This window comes from Pleurodeles waltl, chromosome 6, assembly GCF_031143425.1.
Source record: "Pleurodeles waltl isolate 20211129_DDA chromosome 6, aPleWal1.hap1.20221129, whole genome shotgun sequence".
NCBI classification, from domain to species: Eukaryota; Metazoa; Chordata; class Amphibia; order Caudata; family Salamandridae; genus Pleurodeles; species Pleurodeles waltl.
The window spans coordinates 1,667,679,857-1,667,702,809 of NC_090445.1; the positions used below are offsets into that span (position 1 = coordinate 1,667,679,857).

At 45.7% G+C, this 22,953-nt stretch overlaps 1 protein-coding gene across 5 annotated transcripts in view; it reads right to left on the reverse strand.

The window, feature by feature from the left end:
- KCNT1 (potassium sodium-activated channel subfamily T member 1) overlaps nucleotides 1-22,953 on the reverse strand; it is a 1,355,573-nt gene that overhangs the window by 623,191 nt on the left and 709,429 nt on the right. For all 5 annotated transcript variants that reach the window (XM_069241642.1, XM_069241641.1, XM_069241643.1 and 2 more), the window contains exon 3: nucleotides 4,081-4,160. In XM_069241642.1, the coding sequence (XP_069097743.1) occupies nucleotides 4,081-4,160 (80 nt within the window). The remainder of the gene's footprint in view (nucleotides 1-4,080; nucleotides 4,161-22,953) is intronic.

The window sequence follows — 22,953 nt, forward strand, 5'->3', positions numbered from 1 at the left end:
GTGCGTCCAACGTTGCGTGGTGGTTTGCCTAGTTATCAGCCTCTGTAAGCGGGTGTTGCGTGTTGTTTCTCCAGCTGCGATGCGTCAATCTCCCAGCCTCGATGCAGGTGGAGTGTCAATTTCAGCCGCAAAGCAGGCGGCGCATCGTTTATCAGCTGTGTTGCAGAAGGTGCATCCTAGGCATGGATTTTTAGTTTTTATCTGCTAACTTCACCTTTCAAGGGCCCAGGGACTGGACAGGGCACCACTTGGCAGGAGTCTCAGCAGAGAGTCCAGGTGCTGGCAGGGGAAGTCTTTGATGGCCCTGAGACTTCAACAACAGGAGGCAAGCTCAGTTCAATCCCTTGGAGAGTCTTCTCAAGCAGGTCCAGTCTTTGTCCCCTTTCACAGGCAGAAGCAGCAACTGCGGGATAGCCCAACAAAGCACAGTCACAGGCAGGGGCAGCACTTCTCCTCGGCTCTTCAGCTCTTCTTCCTTGGCAGAGGTTCCTCTTGATTCCAGAAGTGATCTAATTTTCAAGGGTTTTGGGTCCACTACTTTTACTCCTTTCTGCCTTTGAAGTAGGCAAACTTCAAAGGAAAGTCTCTCTTGTTTGTAAGATCCTGCCTTGCCCAGGCCATGCCCAAGACACACACAAGGGGGTTAGAGAGGAGAGGTGCAAACAGCCCAACTATCAAACTGACCCAGAGAGGGAATCCACAAACAAGCAGAGTCACAGAATGGTTTAAGCATGAAAATGCCTACTTTCTAAAAGTGGCATTTTCAAACACACAATCTAAAAACAACCTTTACCATTTGTATTTTTAAATTGTGAGTTCAGAGACCGTAAATTCCGCATTTCTATCTGCTCCCAAAGAGAATCTGCTCTTTAATAATATTTAAAGGCAGTCTCCATGTTAACCTATGAGAGAGATAGGCCTTGCCCAGTGAAAACCAAATTTGGCAGTATCAAAATCAACGTGATCCTGCCTGTGGCCAAGAAAAAGCTACGCATGCAATGAATTGTAATTTAAGAGCCTCTTTAACGGTAAAGTAAAATTTTTGATTCTAATTTTGAACATGACACTTTTAGAAAGTGGGCACATTGCTGGCCAAAGTTTCTGAGGCCTTTCTATGAGTTTCCAGCTTCCTGGGCCTGATAATGGTTCATCCATCATGAATGTGTCTTAACCCCAGACAGTGGGGTGAACAATGGGACCTGTGTGTAACTGGGAGAGAATCTTCCTGGCAGGATGATTAGGAATGAGCTGTACTCTGATCTAATTATGTTTCAAAGTATCTTGCCCACAGCACACAAAAGGAAACTGATACCTGACCGCCCTGGCCTTTGTCACTCTAGACAGTTTGGAGCCAGGACCAGGGGAAGAACTGACAAGAACCATCTGTAGGGTAGGTAAGGGAACTCCCCCACTCAAAGACTGGCACCAGGTATAAAAAGAGGACATTCAGAACCACTCTTCATAACACTCCTGGACCTGTGGAAGTTTCAGAATAACGACTGCCCTGCTTCTACCTAGCAGTCTGTAAAATGAAGATTGGACCAGCATGGCTTGTTTGCAGGCTACCCAGGGGAACTTCAAGGTTCAGTTGGCTGACCTCCTGTGTGTGCTACAGGGACACCACAAGCTTCCAGAGACCCCAACAGCTGCTCACCTGACCAGCACCAACTGGACCTGCCAGAACCTGCCTGAGCCTTTCTGCTGGAGTGAGTCCTGCTCATCAAGAGGTGCCCCTCTACGCTCTGGACACTAAACTGGCATCAGTGAGAGCTCCTTCACGAGAAAAATGTGAAAATCCTTTAGTTTGGGCTCTTGGCAACCATGAACAGGCTTGTTGATGCCAAAACTCTGCAACCGCAATGATCGCCAATGAGAACATCCAATTCGATCTGCTCTTCGCACCAACATCAACCGACTGAGTCAACCGGCACCGCGAGACCTCCACTTTGTATTAGAGCAACAACAGCCTAGAGTGACTTGTATAGCAAAGCTCCAGTGATGACTGTCTCTTGGCACTACAACTACTACATTCCCCAACACTCCACCTGTTCTTTGCGTCAGTTTCTGTTTCTTGGAGCTTCTTCCACTAAAAACTTAAAAATTCAACATCTCTAGTTCCATCTGATTGGATTTTGTCATGAAATCAGCCAAATCAGGCACCCTCTAGGTCTAAGCAGCAGTGCTTCTGCACTCGCTGCAGTAATGATAGATGTGTCTCTGCTTATGGGTCACTGAGGTTCTTATTCTGTTTTTTGTGTCTTCTGTCTCTCACTCCTCTCATTTCCTTCCTCCGTTTGATTTTTCTTTACAGTCCTCTGTTACTCATTCTAATGTCATCTTACTCATCTTTATCCCCTTCTACCTCATTCCATGACTCATTTCCATTCTTCTCTTTCTCTGCTTACCCTATCCATTCATGCCCTTTATTGTTTTTACATTTGATTCTCCCCTTTTCTTTGTTCTTGTCTCATATATCTTTCCTTCTTCCTCTTGCCTTCTGTCTCCTTCCTTCCTTTTTTTCTACCAATTGCTTTTTTTCTCTATGGCCCATAATTATACTTTTTTAGCGCCACATTTGCGTAAATTTTTGACCCTATATCAGTGCAAACTTACAAAATACATAGGCCCTGATTTATACTTTTTTTGCGCCGCATTACCGCCATTTTTTGATGCAAAAGCGGAGCAAAATTACAAATACAATTGTTTCTTTTACCCTTTTCTTCATTACCTCTGTCCTTCTAATTTTCCCCTTTTTTCTCGTCTTCCATTTCTTCCTTCCGTTCTCCTCTGTCTTTCCCTTCTGCTTTGTCAGCTGTATCTGCTCTTTCTTCTTGTATCTCCTTCCGAATGGTCAGTTTTCTTGACACTTGTCTCCTTTAGATGTTCACTCTCTTTTCTACTTTGCCGTCCTAGCTGCCCTCAGCCTAATAGCATCCGCTGACCTCTTTCCTCTTTGCTATCTCCATTTTCTTTACCTCCAGGGCGTGCCTATTTATTCTCCTCCCTTTCCTTCTCCACCTTCTTTCTTCTCGTTTTCCGAAATGAACCATCGTCTTTGTCTTTCTCAGGGCGAGAGCTGCACATAAATCCTTGTTACCTCTCCTCTGCTCTCCTGGCTTGAGACCCGTCTCTCGGTCTCTCTGACAGCCTTCTGAGCGCCCTGCAGGGAGAGTCAATCTCCAAGCATCTGGGAAACACGCAGGGAAACACATTCTGAGGGGGAGGCGCAGGAAAGGCTGAGCCCCATTCTTGGTCTGCGCCCGGTGTCTTTGCACCTGCTGCACTACTGATAGCTGCACCCCTGGTTTCCGTTGCCAAGAAACCACGTGGGAAGAAGACGAGCAAAGAAACACAATATAAAGGATTCACTCGACAGCCATATATTTTCCAACTTGGGCCCAGATTTAAGATAAGTGGCACCCCCCTAATTCCACCATATATGTGCTGTACTAATGATACGGCGCACCATGGCATATGTTAGGATCAATACCGTCAAAATGTCTGATGCTATTGTGGTACTTTGCGGGATAAGCACCAAAAAAGTTGGTACTAATACTGCAAAGTACATAGAGGCCCATTATAATCAATAAAAAATGCAGAGAAAAATGGCGCAGTTGAATCTCACAGATTCCACTGCGCCATTTTCTGGGCCTCCAATGGAGGAATGCCCCCTTGCATATATTATGCCTGGTGCAAGCATAATGTAGAGCAAGGGTTTACAAAGTGGCGCAAAGCGTGCATTGCACCACTTTGTAAATTTGGCACGGTGTTTTTGCCAACCTAACAACACATTATCATAAAAAATTATGCTAATGTGGAGCTGAGTGCCGCCTGACCCTTCTTAAATTTGGTCCTTAGTTCCTTTCCAGTAATACCTCAACATGCTGCAAAGACAATGACTGGCCATGAGCTGTTATTTGTGCTTTGAGACAAACATCAATTTCAAAATATTCTTCATCTTTCCCACCAATAATTTACATCTGAGATACCCAGACGGTGAACATCACCTGCCTCACCTGGGCAGTAAAACGTCCACCCTCCCAAGCAAAATGCATCTGAGGTGGTCCACAAAGCACTTACTTGATCTTTGGTTTTTGATGAAAAACAGCTTGAGGCGCTCTTTGAACGTGTTTTCGTTGACGTAGAATTCGACTTGCACCCTAGAAGGAAATAAAAAAATATAGATGAGTGACCTCACCTGATGCTAGTTTTAATTTCAGATGCTTTGAAAAAGTGCACATTGTGCCAGAGGCTACTGCACTCAAGTGAAAGAATGTGCTGTGAGGTACAGGGGGACTTATTTTCTGCTCACAACTCAGTAAATTAGGTAGACTGTTATAGTATATAATTTACAAGTTGGTTTTGACTTTTTTTTCAGCAAAATAAGTGAAACAATCTTCTGTCTTTTTTTTGCTGATAAGGAACATCTGCTAATTATTATTCCCTGGAGAATTGGGCTGCTACAAAAACTATCCCAAAAAAAGATTCATTTTCTGAGAATGTTCATAAAGAAATAAGTGTACTTTAAAAACAAATAAGTGAGCAATGTCTTCAGCCGCAAGATTCTCAGACACATCTGTGAAATAATAAATATGCAAATATCTAATCACGTGACAATGTCCGTCTTACACAAATTGGCATTTCCATGACCATATCTGCATTTACACTTTGTTCCCAATAATCTGAACAGTAGACAGCCCTAACCACACGGATTTGACATTACACTTTTCAGTGCCAGGCCATATCTTAAAATGTGGTCACCTCTGTTGAGAACTTCGAGCTAAGGCTGAGCACTTCTACAGATAACAACTGGCGCCGTAGCCTCTACTGTATATTACATCACAACAGTGTTTACAACATCCCATAACCAATAAGAGAGAAAGGCAATAGTCTATACGAAGACAAAGGCCCAGAAGCAGTCTTGTTCTATTTGTAAGCATCTGCAGGCAATAATGACCATTAAGTGCCCTTCCCATAGTTGCAGGACTGTGCCACTGACGAAGGTTCAGAACTGGAAGGATAATTAACAGCTGTTACTGCCCCGCAGGCAAGGGTTACAAGGCAATTAGCACCACTTCAAAAAAACTGGAAGCTGGCAGAAGCAGGAGGTAACTCTTACAAGACAAGATGACATAAAGTACCTCCATGCTTCCTCAGGCTTTAAAGAGCAAAGAAAAGTTGGGAAACTTTAAAAAATGTACACATTGAAGGGGGATTGGGAGCTAGCAGTGTGCTTGCTTTTGGGGGCTATAACAACTGTTATAGCCCGCAAGGAGGGCATGCTCCCAGAGTTCTCACAGTGTTCCACCCAGAAAGGTAAATAGTATTGATCTAAGATTCCTGAGATCTAATAACATTTATTGACTTGTTTAAAACAGTGTGATTCAATGCAAATCACTTTATCTCTCTGTGTTCCACTCTCCATTCATATCAAAACTGGGAGCTCTTAGAAAGGGCTAAACACCAGGGATATCCCTGCTATTAATTGAACGACTCTGTTTAACTTCAAAATCCCCAGAGGCAGCTCAGTCACATCAGTCTGCAAGAGGCTTCAGGAATGCATTATGGGTAATTCTAACTGTATCAGAATACACGAGTTGACAACTAGTGAAAAACTGCATCCGCAGTCATATCTCATACCAGTGGTCCAGCGCAAATTACAGTGTGACCTTTGCAGGTGTGTTTTTAAGGTTTTCCACTTGATGGTGACATTAATCTAGCAGCACCTCCGAAAATGCCATACATCAGAGCACCTTTACTAAATGTTGTGTGATCTTTAAAGTGAACAAAGTCTTATGCTGCCCTCAAAGAAGATACACAGGAGCTGACTTAGATGTATGTTACATTATTGCAACAAAGAAATATCCTATCAAATGGAGAACGAAAATCTAGTTTGGCATTTTCAACTGCTCTAAGAAGCCTGAAAAGCCACATCGGTCTTACAAAGTGCAGCGTGGTGTGCACAAACACATGTTCACGTTTCCTCTGATATTTCTAAGAAAATCTTTTGTAGGTGCTGGCTTACAAAGATGTGTCTAAGTTTCCTCTGATATTTCTAACAGCACTTTAAGTAGGTGCTGACTTACAAACAGATGCCCAGATTTCCTCTGATATTTGTAAGAGCATTTTTGTAGGTGCTGTCTTACAAAGATGTGTCCACGTTTCCTCTCATATGTCTAAGAGTACTTTCTATGAGAATTTACTTCCAAACAGATGTTCATGTTCCCTCTAATATTTCTAAGAGAACTTATTGTAGGTGCTGACTTACAAACAGATGTCCAGATTTCCTCTGATATTTTAAGAGCACTTTTTGTAGGTGCTGTATTTCAAAGATATGTTCAAGTTTCCTCTTATATTTCTAAGAGAACTTAGTGTAGGCGCTCACTTAAAAACAGATGTCCAGATTTCCTCCGATATTTCTAAGAGAATCTTTTGTGGGTGCTGTCTAACAAAGATATGTCCAAGTTTCCTCTGCTATTCCTAAAAGCACATTTTGTAGGCACCGACTTACAAACAGATGTTCATGTTTTCTCGGATATTTATAAGGGAACTTATTGTAGATGCTGACCTACAAACAGATATCCGGATTTCCTCTGATATTTCTATGAACATTTTCTGTAGGTGCTGTCTTACAAAAATATGTCTAAGTTCCTCGGATATTTCTAAGCGAACTTATTGTAGGCACTCACTTACAAACAGATTTTATCTGATATTTCTAAGAGAACGATTTGTTGGAACTGACTTACAAACAGATGTCCAGATTTCCTTTGATATTTCTAAGAGAACGTTTTGTGGGTGCTGACTTAAAAAGATATGTCCAAGATTCTTCTGATATTTCAAAGAACACTTTTTGTAGGGGCTGACTTACAAAAAGATGCCCAGGTTTCCTCTGATATTTCTAAAAACACTTTTTGTAGGTGTTATCTTACAAAGATATGTCCAAGATTCCTCTGATATTTCTAGGAACGCTTTTTGTAGGGGCAGACTTACAAATATACGTCCAGGTTTCCTCTGATACTCCTACGAGCACTTTTCTGATGAATAAAATCCAGCCTATAATTTATCTAGTGAAAGAGGCTTGTCACGGATGGCCCTCAGCACATACATAACGCCTTTATGTAATCCAGCCGTGACAGGATGATACAGTGATTACATACGGTAAGTTCTCTTGGTATTCTTGTTACTGTAAAGTGTGGCACAGTTAGATTAGATGAAAGAAGAAAGACACATTCAAGTATTTTCTTCATGAGAGTTCTAGTCAGAAAGTATGATGACATCTAGGTTTGTTAATTAGTTTGGTTGGCAGAGCAGGTGGCCACTTTCAATGGTCATTTCAGCAGGTGGAGAACTGCAACTATATGGTTAATGGACCAGACACAGCCCTTGTACCCTTTATCTCAGGGGTCAAGGAGGCATTAGTAGGACAAAAAGTAAACAGGGTCTTAAGACCATTCATAACTCACAAGCAGCTGATATTGCAATGGTAAGGGCTAGGGATGGGTCTAGAAAGGCAATTTGCTAATATCATCATGGTCAAAGTGTGATGTCATTTCCGGTACCCTGGCATTCTGGCTAATCAACATCCAGGGGTGCCACATACATGGATGTTGGTCCTTTCTAGGTTTAAATTGAAGGTATTCCTCAGAATCAAGAGGCCCTTTAAACTTTGCAGCACGCTGGCTACCTACGTCACTGAGGAAGGTTATTAATTTTGCAGATGGTCTTTGGGTCATCATTACAGTTCATTGGTTAGGACAGCAGTATCCAGTAGACATTAAACAAATGGTCCCTGGAGCCTTGCACAACCCCCAGGGCACCTGAGTAGTTGGGAGTTAAGTGTGTAATCCCCCATATTTATTTTGAAAATGCCAATACAAAATGAAATCCTACTGTTGAGCTCTCACACAAGTACACTTTGACCTCTACAGTTTTAATTGTCATTGTTGAATTGAACTATGTATTTACCTAGAAATCTGTTTATGTGTGAAGTATATTTGAATAGCATGGGATTCGTTTTGTGCACAACAGAGCTCAGTAAATGTTCAACAGGTGGGAGAAGTTATTCTAGATGCAGCGATGTATGTGGCAACAGCACCGATGGGAAATTTAGATGAACATTATTCTCCTACTGATGCTTCTCTATTGGGGCGCTTTGCTGCACTAACGCCAAAATCATTTCGATGCTAGTGCAGCAAAGCACAGGGAGATCCATTGATGAAGCATACACTATGCTTGACATATACAAGGGTTTATTAAGTGGCACAAATCATGCATTCCACCACTTTGTAAATATGGCCCGGAAGAAAGGCCTCCTTAACGCCACATTAGCATTAAAAAAATGATGCTAGGACGGCACAAGGTGGCACTAGGGGCTTGTAAATATGCCCCATTCTTTTTCCACTCTAGATAATGCTGGCGATTTTCCGGTGTCAAGGGCCGAAGTAACTCCCTTCTCAGGTTGGGAAAGGGAATGGATATCTGCCACATTTTCCCCCGCATAGAAAGCTCTTCCCCTAGTACCCACAGCAGATCTGGAAGGAGGGCTTCTATGAGGAACATTAGTGAATTCCAAAAAGAGAATCTAAATCTCAGTCTGTACATTCTCGTTTTTGTTGGTGAATAGGCCCCTCAGTGCATATTCATGTGCATTTCTTCATATGATGCATGTCTTTGTCACTTGAACATTGCATACAGTGTTCTGAAGCTCTCCTTGAGCCCGAAGTGCTGAATACAAATACATATAACCAAACAAACATATCAACGTAAAGTGTAGAAAGAATGAAGGGAGGCACTCAAAGAAAAAAGGAGAGACTTGAACTAAGAAGTATTTGAATTGGTGGGGAGATGTGCACATGTGAATTCACAGACAGGGGGGTAAGTGGCAAAAAATGAAGGAAATAGATAGAAAACCAGATGAAAATATAACAGAAGAAGGAAAAGGGAGGAAGAGAGGGAGCAAGGGAGAGATGAAGAAACAGAGATGGAGTGGGTGAGAGAGAATGGGGAAATAGGGAATGAAAGATAGACAAAGTCTGAGGGCCTGATTTGGATCTTGGTGGACGGGATATCCGTCGCGCTTGTGACAGAGTATTCCATCCGCTGAGATCTAAATCAGGGCCTGAGTTTGCGAGACATATTAAGTTACACAAAGGTAGCATAAGTCCCATCCACCATGTTATAAGTGCAATATAGCCCATGGCACTTGTAATTTGGCGGGCACAATAGTCCTCCCATTTGGATAGAGTATCCCATCTGCCAAACTCTAAATAAGGGCCAGAGTAAAATATGAACTGAAGGAGGTGATGTCTACACATGGTTTCTTTACAGCGGTGGAGTTTTCTCACATATTCATCACTCAAATCATGGCCATTAGGGGCAGCCATGAGTTGCCTTTGTTACCTCTTGGCTGTCCCTGAGAACTCCTAGCAGTGTCTTGGCCAACCCTTGTCTCTGAGGTCATGAAGGCCACGGAAGGATAAAAAGTACCCGCCTGTCAGCCCTGTTGACTTTCTTTAGTTTCTGTTTAACCTCTTTCGCTGAGCCTTTAGAAAGAGATACGAAGAGGTTAGGAGGCTCGGATGGAGAACGAAGGGTCAAACCTGCCCCACGCATTTTGGGGACTCCTCCGTGTCCAGAGTGCTTTCCTTCGCGTTTTTCAAACAATCTGTAGTCGGATGTAAAATGTAGAAAGAAAGAAGGGTGCCAATTTGTGGCACTTGTCCAATGCTTAATTTGAGCCGGTGTTGCAGGCGGGGCCCCGCAGGTGGGGACTGGCACTCATTTTTCAGGACCAGCACTTATTTTTAATGATCGATTCTGAACCAAAAACAAGAGAGTGAAAGGCAGAAATGAGGGGAAAAGAAGAGAATGACAGCAAAACAGTGACAAAAGGGAGAAGGCGGAGACGAATTATAGCCTGCGAGAGTGAAATAAAGGTGCATGAATATATAGTGGTGGATTAAAGGAGCATGATGTGGAATTAAGACTAGACAGACTTGGTATTCGAAAACACTAAAATTCGGCAGCGCTGGCTGCGGGCGTCTCAGAAAAACTTTGGGTAGTGACACTCAGGGATGGAAATTAGAAGGTATCAGGGGTCACAGGTACTGCGACCCCTGGCTTATCCCTTGCCACCCTGGACTACCTTTGCTATACTTGGCCTCAAAGGTGGCAAGGGCAGTTCCTAAAGAAGATGGTAAACAATGCCCTGATAAGCACAATTTACTTTCCGATGCTCAAACTGGGATCCAGGACCTTAAAATAAGTACATTCAGCAGAGTAAAAAAAATAAGGTGGAATAAAAACGCACATCATTAAGCAATTTATCATTTTACTTTTTATGAATATATAAAATACTTGCTGAACCAAACATTCAAGTTTGTAGAGTGACAGAGCTTTTCATGTGATCCAAATAAAAAGGAATATTGTAAGCCAGTAGTGTAGAACTATTACATCACGCCCAATTTTGGTAAAAATAATGTTGATTCCAAGTGTCACTGTACTTTGTGACACTATATACTACACTTCGAACAAAGGAAAAACATTAGGTTTCATGGCATCTGATCTGAAAGGTGGCGACTAAATAGATATTTCTTTATGTTATTAACACTTGTGATAATACATTAATGGACCACCTAATATAGGGTCAAAGGTGACTTCCTATGGTGTCAAAAGATGTGGCTGCCACTTCCGCTACCCCTGGCATTTTGGTGAATCAACGTCCATGCCACCCACTTACTATTTTTACAAAAAATGCACTCACTTATCAAGGTAAAAAATACTAAAAATATATCAAAATATTCAAACTATAAAAATCTACACCGTATTCTCTCACGTTGTTTGCATCTGCTCTAAAGAACAAAACCTACAAGTCAAGGAACTTTTCCATCTCACTGCAGTGTCTCCTTTGCATAGTTGTTTGCATATTTCCATTTGTGCAGCAAGAGACAGGCAGGCGGTGAACAAGACGAAGGAACCTGTGAATGCCCCTGCACCCTCCTATCTAGATGCTGTCTTCGGTTTGTGTGCGGAAACCTCCTCTGCTTGGTGGCTTTCAAAGGAACTAATTAACTGCTGATCAAAGCAATTCATCCATGACCCGGAAGAGATGCGTGCGCGCCGGAAGTGTCAAGGGTTTGTGGCAGGTACCACAATTAATGAGAAAATTAATGAGCCCATGTGGCCTCTGAATCCGGCGTGCCAAGTGTGCTGCAGAGAGAAAGGCTCTGCCAGTCCATGATTTGATTTTATGAGGACGCACATGCTGTTAATCCCCATAGCTCATGCCACCGCAGCCTGAAAAGATCTGGCAGCTATTGTGCTTCTGCCACAAAGGGTCATTTGTTTTGCAGTTGAGGCTCTGGTGCTGTGTGCTGTGTGCTAGCCAGGAGAATATGCCAATGCGTTTCCTGGGTTTTGAGACCGGGGGAGCTAATTTATGAGAGGCTTGCGCCACTGAAGCGTCACTGTGTCTGACGTTCCGGTGGCGTAAACCTCTCAGCCATATCTATGAGGACACGCAAAGCCACTGTGCATGGCTTTGAATGGCCTCATAGGAATGGAGTAAGACAAAGCAGTGAAATTCGCTGAGTTGCCTTACTCTGCGCCAGCGAACTGTTCCATGTGCGCTGCAGTGGGTTTTCCCTCGCAACATCCATGGATTCTGGCGCCGTTCCAGATTTACTTAATCAAAACCTTACGCTTCCCTAGGGTAGGCTTAATGAGGAAAAATATTTGCAGCCCACGTGGAGTGTTAACGCTGAATTTTACTAATGAATATTCATGTATTCTGAGTGCTGGATTTGCATAGAAAATGAATTAACGTAGAGAAAATAATGTACGTATTTGAAGTGGCGCCTACTTGAGTGGCCGCCAATGTTCATGAAGTGTAATGGATTATTAATGTAAATTTTTAAGCTCTTGTTTTGATTAATGTAGTAGTATGTCACAGTAAAGGTTATGTATTAGGTATTGGCTTTATCAATTGTAGCCCTTAACTTAGCCAGGTCTTGGGCCTAGTTGTACGGCCTCATGTCAAGCTGCATTTTTTGGTGAGCTATACAATGGCTGCTTGGAGAATTAAATTGTGATTTTCCACTGTACTGCCCAAGTGCTCGTAGCTGAAATTCTTTCCCATGAGAACTGCTTGCTAGAAGATGTTGTACTAGTTAGTTATACATTGTATAATGTAGTATGTGTAAGAATGACCTTCCCAGGAGAAGACATTGGATGCACTGGCTGGAGTATAAACCGCTTCAAATATTGATACCTGACAAGACAAACGATGGGAACAGGAGAAGAGAAGACAATCATCGACATGTGAACCCTATACTAGTAAATTAGTAGATTTTAGGTTTTATTTTCATTGGACTAAATGCAAACATGCAATTCTTTGACCAATAAGGATGTGGGAAGTAGTTTTAGGAAATCTAACTTAGCTGGACTGCACCGAGGGAAGAGAGGCCATTCCAATATATTCTTCTTCACTGTCTTGAGCGTTTAGTTATTGCTCTTTTCTGAACTGCATGAAGAGACTTTGCTTTTCCTGAACTCTAACGCTGAATCCTGATTCTTTGCTGACCGAACTGATGTCCAATTGATGAAGACTGTTGCAGCTTGCTGAACCGTGCTGAGACAAAGTATAAGACAATGTTACTGATTATTATGTATATTTGCTTTTGTTCCTTGGTACCAACTGCTATTTTTGATAGAGCCATAGCTGGTTGTTTTCCAAATTGGGTGACTAATTTGTTTTGCATGAAGTCCAAACATGTTTTTCTAATCTGAAGTTAGAAAGGGTTCTCACTGAGGAGGGTCGCTACATGTAATAACAGCCGATATCTTTTCTTTGCTGAATCTAAATGTATGCCATTTCCTTTGCTCAGCTATTCTTGCTATTAATTTGTACTTTAACCTTAGAATGTGTGGTGGCTCAAACTTTGATTAGATTGCGATTCTTTAGGCATTTCGGGCAGCCAGTATTGTTTTTGTATGAGTATCATTTGATATTGATACTAAGTTACGTGACGTTAGCATTGTTAATATAGGGAAATAAACATTCTAACTTTTACATAAAGGTGTGGTTGTTCCTGGCCGCGAGGTCATGGTGTTTGGAAATTACTGACTCCTATTGATTATTGTCATTGATTGTTATTGCTATTGATTTGTATTGGTACGGGGTTATATGGTATTAACTACTCGAAGCACAGTCAAAAGGTCCATCTGCCTATACGCCTCCCCTTATAAGTTTACTTAACAAGGTCTGACGTGCTAACAAGAGTAAAACGCCTCTCTGGATTGTTTTTGTCCAGGAAGAAGTCCCTTCCTGCACAAATATAATCCTGCATGCATCATAGACACCCTTGCACCATGGTGCAAGAGTGCATGCGCGGCCGCTAGACAGCCAATTGCACGCCAACGTAGGGGGAAATGACAACTTTGAACCGTATTGCATAAATACTGTGCATTCCTGCCTGCCCGACATATGCGGCGGCCACCGCTGATATTTTCCAATACTTATGAAACAACTAACAGTTCACAATCAGTCGCTATTTTGAGTTGAGCTACATTGAGTAAGAGCCGCATGAGAGATGCCAGAGAGCCTTGAGCATGTCTCCATGTTAATGAATGGCCAGGTACTGAGCTTTTAGGTACCAGCTAGCAATGTCCATGGTGAGGCTGTGTGTGTCACCCACCATGCACCACACTCTTCACCTTCTGCCAGGTTGTTCCAAAGATCAGTCAGATGCAGTTTAACACAGTTATTACAAACCATCAACAAGAACGTCCAGTCAGAATTTATAATAAATGCAAACACACAAATAATCTCCTTAGCATCCTCGCACAGCAAAAATGAAAATCAAAGGCGATGAGCTCAAGTCTTTAGCCAGTTTCACAAACAAGGAGAAAAAGAGTTTAGTGAGTGTTCTGAGGCTCATGGATCAGCTGAGTGCCTGCCTCACAATGGTAAAATGGACCAGTGTTACATTATGATAACTTAGTAACATGGACACTGCCGCAGTTTTCCGAGAACCCAAAGTTTTCAACACAAATGTATTGTTGTTCCTGGGGTAAAATAGTACGAAGCCATGTAATTCAACTGAAAATTCTGATGGTACACCAGTGGTATTCACTACTCAGTCTCTGTCTAAAATGTAGACCCATTAACTCATTTTTTTTTTTTTTAAATATATTTATTGGTTTAATATTTCGAAATATGATACAAATTGTTCAGTTTGCAACCACAGGATAAACCAAAACAATGGTTAATTATCTAAGTCTTGAAACAAATACACACAACCCCTCTATGCACTTCACGGAACGCTTCTGGTCTTGCAATATCATTCCTGACTGCACCCTCCCTAGGTTTATCCTTCACTGTTTATTTTATATAGGCATTCGTTTGAGACCAGTGTGGACCTTGCTTTACGTGCATGGGTTCCCTGAGTGTCTGAGGGGAGGGGCATCAACTAGGTTAGTGTATGCGAGTGGCTCCCCTGGTTTTCTGCTCCCCGCGCCGCGCTACCACTGTGGTGACATAGTCTTAGTGGGCATTTATTACTAGAGAGATGGGCGGATATGATGCATGTGCACTGTGTTGTCTGGGTGTCTTATGAATTCTGTTCCCGTGATGAGGGGTGCAGGTGAATTTATGCTGTGGTTGTTGCGAATACGCGCGCCCCAATTTAAGGAGGCTTTTCATCGTTTTTGGCCTCCAGCTTTGTTACCATATCCTCCCATGTAGAGCAACCTGTGTGTTGCCGCCCTTCACGCACCATTCTTTTTAGTACCTGATATTCAGTGCGCGCCCAGCGTGTTATTAGAGAGTGCCAGGATTTCAGATCGGGAGCCATAGAGGCTTTCCAATGCATTGCTATTAACCTTTTATACATTAAAAAGGCCAGGTCTATAAATTTATGTAAATGTCTTTGTTTTTTTGGTCTCTTCCTAAGTCCCAACAGGCAGGACCCGGGGTCTGCTACCAGTGTCAGTCCCGTAAGCCCAGATACCTCCTCTACCACCTCCGCCCAGGCCGTTTGTATATTCGGGCAATCCCATACCATGTGGAAAAAGGATGCTGACGGCAATCTGCATCTGGGGCACATTGATGCTGCATCAGGGAACATGCGCTTTATTCTGGCTGGGGAGAGATATGTTTGATGCGTGTAATTGAATTGGGTATATCTAAATCTGGGATTCCTTGACACACCTCTGATGTGGGATAGGGCCTTGGGCCAGTCTTCCAGTGGGATCGGGGTGGGGAGTACTGCGTTCCATCTACCCCATGTTTTCCCTGTCTGTGTATCAGGGGTCTTGTTGAGGATTCTATATAGATTGGATATTGTTTTAGTTTGATCGCTGTGTTGTAGAAGCTGGTGAAGCACAGGGGAGATCTCTGGTTCCGAGGTGCCCATTCCCCAAATTTTCCTGATTTCGTGACATACGGCATGATATGTCAGGAACTGTCCCGGATTTATCTCCGTGAGGGCCTGAAGGGCCTCGAACGTCATTAGTTTACCGTCTTCGTAGCAATCCCCTACGGTCAGTATTCCTGCTTCGTTCCACTGCTTTGCAGCTTGCATTCTGGCTGCGTTCCCCACTAATAGGTAATTCAGCGGTACGTGTGGAGAGTATGGGAGCTTATCTGCTCTTTTTTGCACGTATCTGGCCCAGCACGCGTACGCAGCTGCAAGCAGTGGGTTGACCAGTGCCACTTTGGGGGGCTTCGTCGACAGCCAATTTAAAAGGGGAGTCCCGTTCCGCCGAGGCTCTAAGCTCGTAGGTTCCGCTTGCTCTGGTCTGTGGATCCAATATTGGACCCATTGAAGTTGTGCGGCTGCATAGTATTTTTCAAAATTCGGAGTTCCTAGGCCACCGTTGTCCAGCGGACATTGTAGTGTGGGTAGCGCCACTCGCGCTCTGCCACCTCCCCAAATGAGCTGCAGCAATGCTGTGTTTAGATTGCTGAAGAATCTCTTGGGAATAATTATCGGTAGGGCCGCAAAGTAATATAAAAGCCTAGGTAGAATCAACATATTAGCAATCGCCACCTTGCCGGGTGGCGAGAGAGGGAGCTTGTTCCAGAATTGTAGGGAGCCTTTTATAGATGTTAGCGCCTTCCCCAGGTTCCCATCTCTTAAGTCTTCCGTGGCATGATATATGTTTATCCCTAAGTATTTAAATGTTGTAGGGCACCACTTAAGATGTCCTGTCTCTGGGGGATCATGATTATTAGGAGCCCTTTTTACCAGGGGAAAGACACACGACTTCTCCCAGTTTACCACAAGGCCAGATAGGCCTCCGAATTCAGCCAATAAAGATATTACAGATGGGATAGCTGCACAGCCGTTCCTGATATATATCAACGCATCATCTGCATATAGTGAAATCGTGTGATGTACCCCGTTCCTAATAATTCCCCATTCATGCTCCATGAGGCGAACTTTTGCCGCTAATGGTTCCATTGCTATGGCAAACAGTAGCGGGGATAAGGGGCATCCCTGCCGTGTCCCCCTAGAGATCGGGAAACTATCAGAAATCACCCCGCCTGATGTCACCCTCGCGTTCGGGCTAGAGTACAATGTCCGAACCCAGCGGATATAGTTAGGGCCTATTCCCATACGGGCCATCGTGGCCAACAGGAAGTCCCACTCGAGCGTATCAAAGGCCTTTTCTATGTCTAATGAGAGCACCATTTCCTCCTGTGCATTCTTGGGGGTGTCTCCTATTATGCCCAACAATCTTCGAATATTCAGGAAGGTGTTACGCTTGGGAATGAAGCCACTCTGATCTGCATGTATCAGTAAGTGCATGAGGGGGGCCAACCTGTTGGCCAATATTTTGCCTAATATTTTGCAGTCTGTGTTCAGCAGCGATAGTGGTCTATAAGATTTCACATCTGTGTGGTCTCGACCCTGTTTAGGGAGTACTACTATCAGAGCCTCCCTTTGAGATGTGGGTAAGCTTTCTGTAGTCCACGCCTCTTGGAACACTCCTAGCAGATGAGATTTCAAACTGGGTAAATAGGCTTTGTAATACTCCGAAGGGAGACCGTCAGTGCCAGGCGCTTTGTTCCTGGGTAGCTGTGCAAGGGCTAGTTCTATTTCTGCTATTGTTATAGGGGTTTCAATTCCATCTCTATCTGGTTGTGGTAGCTGGGGTAGGAAGGAGTCCGCCAGAAAGGCCTCTAGTTGTGTAGCGGTGCACGCAGTACGTTTAGTGTATAGGTTAGAGTAATAATTCCTAAACACCTCGTTTATTTCTGCTTGTGTAGTAGCCATTTCTTGCGCGCCCACCCGGATGGCCCCTATCGGGGCCTGCTGTCTATCCTCACGTAGTAGCCACGCTAGCATTCTGCTTGATCTATCTCCTTCCGTTTGCAACCTGGTTAAGTAGTATTTATAGTCGTGGCAGCGGAGCCTGCTATCTGCCTCATTATATTTTAAGTGCTTTTCTTTCAGGGCAATACTGGCAATTTCCCCCCGTGCTACCGCTTTTTCCACATCCCGCAGCTCCTTCTCAAGTTTGCTAATTTCCGCCTGTAAGGAGCGTCTCACTCCCCACGTAGTGGACATACATACTCCGCGTGCCACTACTTTGTGGGCATCCCATTCTATCGCCCGGGTTGTTGCAGACATAGCGTTTATTTCCCAATATTGGCCTATAGATTCCCCCAGTGATGTAGCGAATGCTTGGTCTTGTAGAGCTTCCGTCTGGAATCTCCAAGTGGGTATTACCTGACGTGCCCTGCCCCAATTCAGGGTTACCCGCAGAGGCGCATGGTCCGAGACTGTCTTTGCCAAGTATTCGGATTCAGTTATCAGCGCCCCTATTTCGCGAGTGCCCCATATTATGTCAATTCTAGTGTGGGTATTGTGTGGGACCGAATAAAATGAATATTCTTTTTGCTCTGGATGGCCTAACCGCCATACATCACATAGGCCCATAACATTTGCCCATTCTTGCAGGGGACTTACGAGCTTCCTATTAGTTGATGCGCTCTGGTGGGCGCTAGTTCTATCTAATGCTGCCACTGGGGTGCTGTTAAAATCCCCACCCCAGATGGCAAGGGGCATGGGGTGGGTCAGCAACGTTGGGGTGAGAGTGGTGAGAAAGCCTATGGTGCCACTGTTTGGGGCGTATACCCCGACCACAGCCATTTGTCTACCATCTAATCTGCCCTCCATTACTACGTACCTCCCTCCCTGGTCTATCTTGTGTGTTGACATGAGGAATGGAACTCCCGCTGCTATCCAGATCAGCACCCCTCTCGCGAAGGTCGAATATGTTGTGCCAATCAGCTGGCCCCCCCACTTCACTCGCATGTCTCGTAGATCCCCCTCCAGCATATGTGTCTCTTGCAAAATAGCAATATGCACTCCTAGTCTCTTAAGTCGAGCATGCACTCTAGCCCGTTTGTTCGGAGTCCCTAGGCCCCTGACATTCCATGTTAATATAATATACTGGTTCCCCATGTTGCTTCTAGAGGACATCTTATAGGGTGCAGGGGATATGTTGCTGTGACATGAGCCTGGGTTTTAATGTTGGCCCATCTGGTCTCTGCCTTTCTGCTGCTAACATTTAGATATAGCGGGTGCAGGTCCATCTTTAGTGCATTAAGTGATTCCGATCGCTGCATTTCTACTAAACTACTAACCCCCACCCCCCTAGTTAAACCCCCTACGCTACTTACAACTACAATGAAACTACAAAACTTAAAAATGCGTAACTTAACTTTTATCCAGTTGGATTTACCTAGTGGGATTCTCATATCTTACAGATGTGGCTCTTGTAAGGGGCTCACATCATGCCGCAGACTAAGTCTGCCAATATCTTCAGGCGCCCCCCCTTGGCATGTTTCCGTTCCCTCTGGCCCCACCCGCCCGCCTCTTGCCACCTGTTTGTGCCCCAAGTCACTTAGCTTAGTGTTTATATCAAAGATGTATATTGTTGGAAGCGTTCTGTCCCCGCAACTCGGCAGTGTCGTGGAGTCTCTGCAGGTTTTCCTGGTACGATCGCCATCCCTAGTGTTCACTCTGGATCTGAGCGACTAGTTTATAGTTCATCCGCAGATCTCGGAGTGACCTTCGGCCCACCTAGTTCTCCAGTTACCGTGGATACGGAGCTGGCTGTGTCTGAATCCAGTTCCAGCTCCACAAGCCCACCGGGAGTTATATTGCTGCTTTGCATGTGTAGTGGCGTCTCTTTAAGCACTTTTGCTCTTTCCTCTGCTGCTTGCCGGACATTGGGCTGGCCTCTGGTACGCCGTTTGGATCTCGTCCCTGCAGTGGATCTCCCCCATTTCTCGTCCTCATCTGCGTCTTCCCGGGGGTGTGCAAGGCCCTTGGCATGGAGCCATGTCCAGGCGTCCTCGGTACTGGTGAATATATGGGTACGGTCCTCCATCACTACTCTCAACTTGGCTGGGAAGAGCAGGGCATATTTTATGTTCTGTTCTTGTAAGCGTTGCTTGATTTTAACAAAAGAATTACGCCGATTCTGCACCTCTTGGGTGAAGTCAGGGTAAGCATTGATGTTCGAGTCTTCATACTTGAACGGGCCCTTATTGCGGAATTGTTGCAATATTGCATCTCGATCTCTGTAGTTTAAGAACCTGGCAATCAATGGTCTGGGGGGCTGGCCAGGGGCCGGAGGCCTACCCGGAACTCTGTAAGCCCTTTCAACTGAGAAAAACTTGGATGGAGCCCCACTTAACACCTCTTTAATTAGCCACTGCTCTAGGGAAATTTCTGATTCCGGTTGCCGCATACTTTCTGGGAATCCCAGAAATCTCACGTTATTTCGGCGCGCCCTGCTCTCCATTTCCTCAGATCTTCTCCAGAGTATCTTCAGCTCTTCATCCATGCGCTGACTTTGTTTTTGATTCCCTTGCACTATTGGGGTTAGTTCCGCTATCTCAGCTTCAGTTGTTTTTGCTTTTTCGGCTAGGCTGCGATGATCCACTCGCAGGAGGTTCAGGTCTTGCACGACTGCATCAATTCTGCCCTCCAGTGATGACTTAGGGCCTGATTACAACTTTGGAGGACGGTGTTAAACCGTCCCAAAAGTGACGGATATACCACCTACCGTATTACGAGTTCCATAGGATATAATGGACTCGTAATACGGTAGGTGGTATATCCGCCACTTTTGGGGCGGTTTAACACCGTCCTCCAAAGTTGTAATCAGGCCCTTAGTGTCCAGTATTGCCTGCAATACTTTCTCGAACTGGGCTGAATGCGCTAGTAGTGTGTTTTCCAGAGATTGTAAGGATGGGCCAAGTTGTTGATCTGTTGGCGTTATCGCTTGGGTTGTTCGATCTGGGTTCTTGGTTGACTTGGCTCTACCGGCCATTTTGGCTGTCAGGGGGGTGCCTCCAGATCCGCAGGGATTTCGCACTGATGGGCTTGCGATTAGGCAGTAAAGCAAAGGAGCATCCAGTCCTGATTTGGCTAATTTTGGCCTGTGTGTTCAGTGACAAATACTGCAGTCATTGATAAGTTCAATGGTCTAACTCAGCGTTCCCATGGGGCTGTCCGCCGGGCGTGTCGTAATGTGTAGGGGGTACTGTCCTTGGGGGAGAGCGCTTGTTTCTTCTTATGTGGCGGCGGGGCTTGGTGTCAGAGGTTTCCCTCAGATAGAGGGGAGAATTGCTGGACGGCCGGGTGAGGCGCCGAGGCACGGGAAAGGTCCCGGGTTGGGGCGCTCGCGGGATGCTGCGAATATGCCTTGTGCAGCTAGGAACCCTTGTGGCAGGGACCCACTGCTAGAAAGTCCAGAACAGTCCACGCATCCACAGTCCAGCCCAGCCATCCATTCTGCCTGTGGTGGATAAGCTGTGCTCCCAGGAGCACGCAGTGCGCTTCTGTCTTGCCCAGTTGCGTGGGTGGAGCGGTGGAGTGAGGGGGGGGGGCGCTTGCCGCCCCCTAGGTTTACCTCCTCCGTGAAGTTTGGTGTTCCCCTCCTCGTGGGCGCCCTCCTCACCTTATTATTATTTTTATTCTTTTTTTTATTTTTTTATTTATTTTTTATTTTTATTCTGATGCTCAAAGTTTCTGGTCCTGGAATCCCCGCTGCCTGCTGAGCCGCCGCCGCTCCGCGTCTGCCCCGCCGGGCCTCCTCACTGCTCCTCCGCCGCCCTTCTCCCCGCCAGCCGCCGAGATCAAAAATAGCGCCCAAGCTCCTCAAGACGGAGTCCCAGGGCGCCCGGCAGTGCAAGACTGCACAATCCTCCGCCGGACGCGCCTCCCCTGCTCTCCCAGTCTCAGGCAGGCGGGGAGGCAGGCAGCGGCCGCGCCCGGTGAAATCGCGACCGGGGCCGCAGCCGCAGCTCCCCCCGCCTCTCACCGCTCTCTCGGCGCGGGCCGACGAGTCCCAGACTCGCCCCGCGGGGTCTGGAGCGCGCTCGCAGCGCGAGCTGAATGCCCCGGTCTCCCCCAGCCGCGCCGCCGTCCCGGCCGTCCCTGTCAGGCCGCTGGGGGGGGCGCCTGCCAGGATATCTCGAAGTGGCGGGGAACGGAGCGCTCGGATCAAGCGACCGTCCCGGCCGCCATCTTGGCTCCTCCCTCTAGACCCATTAACTCATTCCATTAAATAAGCCAAGTATAAGTAAAAGTTGTATGAAACTCAATTTTTGCCAGCTTCCATTGGACAGGTTGAAATTATTTTTATCTAGGACACTAGGCTCTCACATCCATTCACACTTTGTGTCAGGGATCAAAGTAGACTACTGAGGCTATTATCTTAGGGCCTAATTATGACTTTGGGGCTCGGGCAGGGCCAACCGCCGAAGCCGTGGGGAAGGAGCTGCCATCATAGCGATGCTCTTCGCCCCCAGTCATACTAGGCTGTTTCCACCGGGCTGACTGGTGGAAACATCATATTACAATGTTTCTGTTGGTCAGACCTGCAGAAACAGCGCCATGGCATTGACCTCGGCTACCTTAGTGCAGACAGTGCACATTCCGAGGGTGCTGGCAGGGTGGCTCCCAGCAATGGCTTTCTGCCAACCTTTTCATGGTGGCTACCGTGCCATGAAAAGGCTGGCAGAAGGAGGACACGTGATCAGCACAGCGGCGCTGAACTCAGCGATGAAGTCTGACCACAGCTCTGACTGCCGCCACCGTGTTGGGAACCAGTCGGACTGCCAGGAGTGCGTCGGTCGGACCTCCACCGTGAGCCTGGCGGTCTGAAATGGCAGCTTACCTTGGTCGTCCAGGGGGTTCTCGTCATCCTTCCCAGTGGCCTGGCTCTCTGCCTCCCTCTGCCCCTGCTCCCTGGCTCCTGGCAGAGGGAGGCCTGTGTCGCCGGTGCGCACTGCAGCCCAGTTATGGGCTACTCAGCGCAAGCGCAGACTCTCTGCGCTTGTGCTGTGTGGCCCATCACTGGGCTGCAGCGCGCACCGGGTGAGCTACGCTCTGCTGGCGGGTGTAGCGGAGTCTTTGGCAAACTCAATGTTCCAAGCGTAGCGTGGAATACCAAAACGCTGTTAGCTCCACCAGCGGAGCAGAGTTCCCCACCCACTCCTACTCATAATGAGGCCCTTAGAATTCAGGTAGATGACCCTAAAGCCATAACTAGAGACATGTCAGGCTGCCATCAAGTAATTCCAATGGATTTGTGCAGCATGAGGATTTTGCAATATCACTGTAACAGTTACAGATTCCTTGAATTTAAGGATCATGGAGCTCTCGTCATTAAAGTGCTCGACAAGGTTAAGTCTTTTAAGCCTGTGGGTATCCCTTTAGAAGACAGAATGTTTCTGGACTGGAACCAGCCCAAGCAAGAAATTTGTAATCAAAACCCTGATCGGCCAAAGTTGAGGAACATACAATTAGGGCCACTCTAAGGTGTTCTGGATTCAGGGAAAAGAATTGATGCAATTGTAGGATCTTTGCACATCTCAGCAGGGCAAGGGGAATCACAGGTGTGACTAAAGTTAACTTTCAATCTCAC